At 40.0% G+C, this 8,636-nt stretch overlaps 1 protein-coding gene across 1 annotated transcript; it reads left to right on the top strand.

Annotated features, from left to right (window-relative positions):
• Positions 1-831: 831 nt before the first annotated feature.
• LOC118831485 (60S acidic ribosomal protein P1-like) lies at positions 832-1,347 on the top strand. The gene has a single exon (XM_036738852.1). It carries the CDS (start codon positions 954-956, stop codon positions 1,299-1,301), a length of 348 nt encoding a protein of 115 aa, XP_036594747.1. The 5' UTR covers positions 832-953; the 3' UTR covers positions 1,302-1,347.
• The last annotated feature ends 7,289 nt before the right edge of the window (positions 1,348-8,636 follow it).

Here is an 8,636-nt window from a genome sequence, read left to right as displayed (position 1 = left end):
TGGCAAAGAACTAGAAATTGCATGGATGCTGGTCAACTGGGGAATGGTTCAACAAGTTGTGGTATATGATTGTGACGGATCACTTCTGTTCTGTAAGAAACAATGAGCAGGTTGATTTTAGAAAAACATAAAAAGACTTGCATGAAACAATGAAGAGTGAAAATGAGCAGAATCAAGAGAATGTTAAATAAAGTAACAGCAATATTGTTCAAAGAATAAATGAATGGCTAAGCTATTCTGAGTAATATAAATGTATAAATCATCTACAAAGGACTTATGAAGGAAGATGTTATCCACTTCCAGAGAAAGAAATGATAAATAGAAGTATGCATAGTATGGTTTTACATATATGGATATATGTATATAATTTATATATGTATATAATTTAGAACTTAAAATGTAACCAAAAAAAAGTAATTAAATTAAATAAAGAAAATCTAAGCAAAATGGAAAACATCCTTTCTACATGCACCAATCTAGATACCTTAATAGCCCACATGCCCTGGCAAAACTCTAATGGGCCCATACTAGATTAAAATGTAATTGGAAATGTCTAATAAAATAAATAAAAATATAATATGACAGATAATGTTAATTTATGGTTTTCTAAGTCAACATGTGGCTACAGTTGCAATGATTAGCAGTAGACGACATCCAGAAATTCAAAGGATATAAAATTCAAGAAAGAAACCAGCAATAATAGTCGTGGCCTCATATATGTATACAGAAATATGCAAAGTATGAATGCTAAGCAAGGTAAACTGGATATCGTTGCATGAGGAGACAAATTTGACCCCTCAGTATTGCTAAAACTAAGTAGGATGCTTTTTTCTCTTCAGTTGTCTGTAAGGTGCTCGGTTCTTCTTCGGAAGCTAAGGCCGCGTTGGGGTGACCCCTCACTTCAGCCGGCGACTAGCACCACTACAAACAAGTCTCCTCGTCCATCCGCTGAAATGGCCGTCTCCGAGCTCGCTTGCATCTACTCCGCCCTCATCCTTCACGACGATGAGGTTACGGTCACGGAGGATAAAATCAATGCCCTCATTAAAGCAGCAGGTGTAAATGTTGAACCATTCTGGCCTGGATTATTTGCAAAGGCCCTGTCCAATGTAAACATTGCAAGCCTCATCTGCAATGTAGGAGTTGGTGGACCTGCCCCAGCAGCTGGTGGTGCTGCCCCTGCTGGAGGGGCTGCTCCTGCTAGCACAGCTGCCCCAGCTGAGGAGAAGAAGAAAGAGGAAGCAAAAAAGGAAGAATCTGAGGAGTCCGATGATGACATGGGCTTTGGTCTGTTTGACTAGATAATTTTTTGTAACATTAAATAAAAAGCTTGACTCAACTAAAAAAAAAAAAAAAAAAACAAAAAACTAAGTAGGATGGGATCCACGATTGGAATATGGCCTTACAGAAGTGCATACATCTTATTCAAGAAGAATAAGTACAAGGAAGTACAGTAGAACAGAGTAGACCAGTCTATTAAGAAGACACACTCATCTGATAAAATACAGGAAACAGAGGGAAGAAATATTTAATTAAAAAATACAATCATGTAAAGAGGAAAAAAGAGCAAAACCTGAAGAATAGAGTACACACTAACTGTGATCATAGGAGAAAAAGTGAATGAGAACAAGGAGACAAAAAATCCCCACAGAAACTTAGAGGGAAAAATCCTCTTTTGGACATTTAAAACCTTCACAACCTGGCCCCTTCCTACTTTTCCACTCTGCTCACACTTTACTGTCTTCCATATATGCCAAGATGCAGCTATAGTGTCCTGCTTTCTGTTTTTCACACGTTGTATTCCATCTCTCACCTCCATGCATTTACATTGTTCCGCACCCCCATGGCTTTCTTTAAGATTCAGCTCAAATCCAGCCTTCTGCAGAAAGGCTTTCCAGGTCAGCAAAGAATGCTTCCTCCTGACATTACCTTCCATTTATACTATATATGCTTTGTAAATACATAGTTATTTGAAAATTATCTCCTCCAATAGAATGTGAACTCCTCAATGGTAGTACGTACGTTTTTTGTCTTTCTTTGTATCCCTAACACTTAGCACAATGCCTGACACATGTAGCGAGTGCTTATTAAATGCATATTGACTGATTGATTCTAGGTATACACAGATTGAATAATTTATACTTTGTTCTGGAGTAAAGGACGTTTAGTGAAATAGAGCATATGTGAGGGGTGATTCTAAGCTAATAAGACCAGTTTTCAAGTGTAGCTCTTGGAAAAAAGCAGAGGAGTGATCATAGCAGGGGAATTTTGCAGTATGCCCCTACCTGCAGCAGGAACTTTCAAAGTTGGCCAGTTAGTTTTTTGCAAGCAGCCATGGTGATTAAAATTTTCCTCTTCTGCAAAATGAGGGTAATAACTCATGAGTATTCCCTAGATTGCAGTGACATAATGAAGATGAATTGGCTAGTCCATGAGAAATGCTTTGAGATCCTTGGAGGAAAGGGTTTGTGTTGGATCCAAGGTTTTGTTATTACTGTCATGCAGGAGAAAACAGAAGGCCAGAAAATACTACTAACTTGTATTTTTCTTTTACTTTACCAAACAATTTTGTCATGACAACCCAGTCATATTCTAAAGAATTCTAAAGGTTTTAAACAGATGGAACCTGAGGTCTAAAAAGGTTAAATGATTTACCGAAGGTCATATAGCAAATAAATTTTGGATCTACAATTTGAACTCAGTTCTCTTGACTCCAAGGCCAGTGCCCTGTCCACTATATCAGATTAGGTACTGGCTAGCTCCCAGATAACAAAAGCATGGCCCAGTATGAAACTAAAGCTAGCTCTTTGTTCTGAATAGGAAGTCAACCCTTCAGGAGCTGAGGGTCCTGCCAAGACTGACGTTTTGAAAAGTTTCTTCCATGTTTAGCCTGCTGGGCTGATGTAGACAGGTGGTGGAGAAGACTGAAGACACTTGCGGGACAGTGAGTGTTGGTATTTTGAAGATGAGAAGCCAAGGAGTAATGGTGGCCAGGGTGAAACATATGCTTGTCTCCCTCCTAGTGGACTCTAAGTTGTTCTGGTTCTAGACTAAGTATAGTCACTTTCTGATGAAGGTGGGTTTCAGGGACAAACAAGTCTTTGAGCTGTGGAGGCCAGTGACCCACACCATCTACGGTGAGAGTGAGAGTGGAAAGAAATTTTGGGTTGCTCTTGGGGAATGAAGCAGCAGGTAAAGCCCCAAAAGAGCAAAAGTTGCCTTCTGGATTTCAGGCCAGCATACCTGTTATGCGTTTAACCAGAGGTTCCCAAACTTATTTGGCCTACCACCCCCTTTGAAAAAAAAAATAAAATTACTCAGCACTTACCCCCAAAGCTACATTCTTTAACCCTTTAGTGTTTTTTTTTGAAATTTATATCATTTCAAAAAAAATTTTTAAATGACACATCTTAAATTTAATAATTTATTGTAAATTTGTGGGTTTTTTTCCTGCACTGAAATTTTGATGACACAATATTGCATATGTAACTGCATAGTATTGTATTGTAGACAAGTTACCACATGCACATGTTCCTGCTGATGCACGCTGGACTTTCTGACAATGGGTGACATGCTCTCCTACCAACACTTGCTTGTTAAGACCTGTCAGCAGACATGACCATTGATAGGTTATACCTTGCATTTTGTGTGTTTATTTTGAAAACAATGTAATAACTATTACTTTAGTTCTGTTACACAACAGATGAGACATGTATGAATGGTTTTTCAAAATTTTATCTTTTCTTCTTTCCTTATGCTTCCGTGGCCCCCTTATTTTTATTCTACAACTTCCAATTGCACCTAAGGCTACTACTGCCCCCCCTGGATCATTCCAGAGCCCCCAAAGGGCAGTATTGCCCACTTTGGGAACCTATGATTATCTAACAGACTGTCTCCCTACACCCTGTGTTGTGACCTGGGCTGCGGTATTTATGAATAGATATTGACTGTCAGTCTCCAGCCATGAGAGGCTATGGCTGGGGATATATACCCAACCTCTGGGAGGGTTCTTCTTGCCTTGGAGGGACAGATAGGGTATGTGAGTGCTTTTTACTCTTCCTTTACTAATCTAATCAAGCTGTGTATTTTAATTATGACTTTGAATGAAGGTGGTTAAGATGAAGCTATGCAGAAGGGAAAGCCAAGGAGGGGATACAGTCAAGTAGGTGTGATAAATGCAAAGTCCTAGAGACATAATTGCTGGGTAATTAATAATCAATTTATTAATTATGGCTAGCAAATAATTAATAGGTTGAGGTCAGTGACTCTCCCAGAGGCCAAAAACCTTAGAGGCTACTTGGAAGAGTGGGTATTCCCAACAGGAGAAAATCAACTCTGAATGGCTTATTCTAATGAGGGACTGGGTAGTGACTTTGATTATATCACTTTTGGACAAAGGGACTCATCTCTACCCGGACCACCACCCAGCCCTCAAGGCAATCTAGACAAAAGGACCTATTTTCCACTCAATTCCACCTAGATAAGATGGTCTTCACCTTTTAATTAGAACAAAGATTTCCTAGTTGGGTGGAATCCTACCCAAGATTGAACCCACAATCTCATCATCATCCCTGTCCTGCTGAGGCTGCCTTGACTTAGTAACTTTTTTTAAATTTAATTTATTTAATATGTTTAGTTTTCAGCATTGATTTTCACAAGAGTTTGAATTACAAATTTTCTCCCCATTTCTACCCTCCCGCCCACTCCAAGATGGCATATATTGTGGTTGCCCCATTCCCCATTCAGCCCTCCCATCTGTCACCCCACTCCCCTCACATCCCCCTTTCCCTTCTTCTCTTGTAGGGCAAGATAAATTTCTATGCCCAATTGCCTGTGTATCTTATTTCCTAGTTGCATGAAAAAGCTTTTTTTTTGTTGTTTTTGAACGTCTGTTTTTAAAACTTTGAGTTCCAAATTCTCTCCCCTCTTCCCTCCCCACATACCCTCCCTAAGAAGGCAAGCAATTCAACATACGCCACATGCGTATCATTATGTAAAACCCTTCCACAATACTCATGTTGTGAAAGATTAACTATATTTTGCTCCTTCCTAACCTATCCCCCTTTATTGGATTTTCTCCCTTGACCCTGTCCCTTTTCGAAAGTGTTTGTTTTTGATGACCTCCTTCCCATCTGCCCTCCCTTCTATCGTCCCCCCTTTTTATCTTCTTCCTCCTTCTTTCCTGTGGGGTAAGATACCCAATTTAGTGTGTATGGTATTCCCTCCTCAGGTCAATTCTGATGAGAACAAGATTCACTCATTCCTCCTCACCTGCCCCCTCTTCCCTTCCTAGAGAACCGCTTTTTCTTGCCACTTTTATGTGAGATAATATACCCCATTCTATCTCTCCCTTTCTCCCTCTCTCAATATATTTGTCTTTTATCCCTTAATTTGATTTTATTTTTTTAGATATCATCCTTTCATATTCAACTCACCCTGTGCCCTCTGTCTATATATATATATATACACACACACACATATACATATATATATACACACACACACATATATACACACACACATCTACACATATACATACATAGACACACATGTATATATATGCATACACACACACACACACACATATATATATATATATGCATATTCCTTTCAGCTGCTATGATATTGAGGTCTCATGAATCACACACATCATCTTTCAATGTAGGAATGTAAATAAAACAATTCAATTTTAGTAAGTCCCTTATGATTTCTCTTTCTTGTTTACCTTTTCATGCTTCTCTTGATTCTTGTGTTTGAAAGTCAAATTTTCTATTCAGCTCTGGTCTCTTTGCTGAGAAAGCTTGAAAGTCCTGTATTTTATTGAAAATCCATATTTTGCCTTGGAGCATGATACTCACTTTTGCTGGGTAGGTGATTCTTGGTTTTAATCCTAGCTCCATTGACCTCCAGAATATAGTATTCGAAGCCCTTCGATCCCTTAATGTGAAGCTGCTAGATCCTGTGTTATCCTGATTGTTTTCTCACAATACTCAAATTGTTTCTTTCCAGATGCTTGCAGTATTTTCTCCTTGATCTGGGAGCTCTGGAATTTGGCGACAATATTCTTAGGAGTTTTCTTTTTGGGATGTGTTTGAGGAGGTGATCTGTGGATTCTTTCAATTTCTATTTTACCCTCTGGCTCTAGAATATTAGGGCAGTTCTTCTTGATAATTTCTTGAAAGATGATATCTAGGCTCTTTTTTTGATCATGGCTTTTAGGTAGTCCAATAATTTTCAAATTATCTCTCCTGGATCTATTTTCCAGGTCACTGGTTTTTCCAATGAGATATTTAACATTGTCTTCCATTTTTTCATTTCTTTGGTTCTGTTTTATAATATCTTGATTTCTCATCAAGTCACTAGCTTCCGCTTGCTCCAATCTCATTTTTAAGGTAGTATTTTCTTCAGTGGTCTTTTGGACCTCCTTTTCTATTTGGCTAATTCTGCCTTTCAGGGCATTGTTCTCCTCATTGCCTTTTTGGAGCTCTTTTGCCATTTGAGTTAGTCTATTTTTTAAGGTAGCATTTTCTTCAATATTTTTTTCAGTATTTTTTTGAGTCTCCTTTAACAAGTCATTGACTTGTTTTTCATGGTTTTCTCACATCCTTCTCATTTCTCTTCCCAATTTTTCCTCTACTTCTCTAACTTGCTTTTCCAAATCCTTTTTGAGCTCTTCCATGGCCTGAGACCAGTTCATGTTTTTCTTGGAGGCTTTTGATGTAGGCTCTTTGACTTTGTTGACTTCTTCTGTCTGTATGTTTTGGTCTTCTTTGTCACCAAAGAAAGATTCCAAAGTCCAAGACTGAATCTGAGTGCGTTTTCATTGCCTGCCCATGTTCCCAGCCAACTTACTTGACCCTTGAGTTTTTTGTTGGTGTATGATTGCTTGTAGAGCAAAGAGTGCTTTGTTCCAAGCTTGAGGGGATGCACTGTTGATTTCAGAGCTATTTCTATACAGCCAGCTCTGCCACACCAGCACTCCTCCTTCCTCAAGAATCACCAACCCTGACCTGATGCAGATCTTAAGCAGGCTCTGCACCCCTGCTCTGATCTGCCACTTAATTCCTCCCACCAGATGGGCCTGGGGCCAGAAGTAACTGCAGCTGTAGTTCTGTAGCTACACTTCCCCCGGTGCCTCTGGGGTGGTGGCCAAACTGCGAACTCTGTCCCCCGCAGCATTTCCCACTAACCTTCTCTGCTGTCTTTGGTGTTTGTGGGTTGAGAAGTCTGGTAACTGCCACAGCTCACTGATTCAGGATGCTAGGGCCCGCTCTGCTTGGCTCCCTGTGTGGTTGGTCCTGCCGCTGCCCAGGCTGAGCTCCGCTCCCCTACACTCCATGCGTGATAGACCACATCCAGTGACCATCCAAGTTGTCCTGGGCTGGATCCCTGCTTCCCTCTGCTATTTTGTGGGTTCTGCAGTTCTAGAATTTGTTCAGAGCCATTTTTCAAAGGTTTTTGGAAGGACCTGGTGGGGAGCTCATGCAAGTCCCTGCTTTCCAGTTGCCATCTTGGCTCTGCCCCACCTTGACCTAGTAACTTAATGAGGAAATAGAAAGGGGAAAAAAAACCTGGATCCCCTCTTATCAGTAATTGGTTATTAATAATTATTTCTCTCATAGGTCAGGACTGAGCTAGAGACTTGGTAAAGCATACTTACATTAAAACATAGAAACAAAGAGATTACACATGTAACAATGGATGTTTTGTTGAGGGGCAAAGTGCTCATTGAACAACCACAATGCATTCTGGGGTCCTGACTACTTGACAGGATCCAAACTGCAACTCTGTTAGAGTAGAAAGATTTAGATTGGATTTAGAAAGAATGAATTTGAATTATGTCTTTAATCTTTCTTCTTTTCTCTCTCTATACTATTTTGCTTGGTGATCTAATCAGCTCCCATGGATTCAATCATCACCTCTATGCTATAAGATTCTCAGATCTATTTATCCAGCCCTAACTTCTCTGTCTCTGACCTCCAGTTTCTCATTTCTATTTCTCTATTGGACATCTCAAACTAGATGTCCCATAGGCATCTTAAACCCAACATGTCCAAACCTCAGCTTATTACTCTCCCCACAAACTTTTCCTCTTTCTAACTTTCTCTTACTGTTGAGGATACCACCATCCTTCCAGGCTCCCAGGCTTGTAATTAAGATCTTATCCTCTACTCCTCATTCTCTCTCATCCACCATATCCAATCAATGATTTCCAAGTCCCATTATTTCTACTTTTCTAACAGCTCTCCTACATGTCCCCTTTTCTCCTCTGACACCATCACTGCCTTGGCATGCCCCCTCATCACCTCATGCTTAGACTATTGCAATATCCTGTTGGTTGGTCTCCTTGCCTCAGGTCTCTCCCTATTCCAGTCAATCCCACTTAGTCATCCAACCAATCTTTTGAAAGCATAGGCCTGCCCAAGTCACTCCCTTTTTCTCAATCCCGCTCTATTCAGTTCACCTCACTAGCTCCTTCTTGCCTCCAAGATCAAACATAAAATCCTGTAGCTTTAAAAACCTGTCATAACCTAACCGTTTTCTACCTTCTAGTCTCCTTACATCTTATTCCTCCTACTCTGTCCCTCCTGGGTACATTGATCCAGTGACACTGGCCACCTTGCTATTTCTTGAGC

The sequence above is a fragment of the Trichosurus vulpecula genome, chromosome 9, assembly GCF_011100635.1.
Source record: "Trichosurus vulpecula isolate mTriVul1 chromosome 9, mTriVul1.pri, whole genome shotgun sequence".
Classification (NCBI taxonomy): Eukaryota; Metazoa; Chordata; class Mammalia; order Diprotodontia; family Phalangeridae; genus Trichosurus; species Trichosurus vulpecula.
Note: the sequence above shows the minus strand (reverse complement) of the source record. Positions and strands in the feature narration are given on the sequence as shown.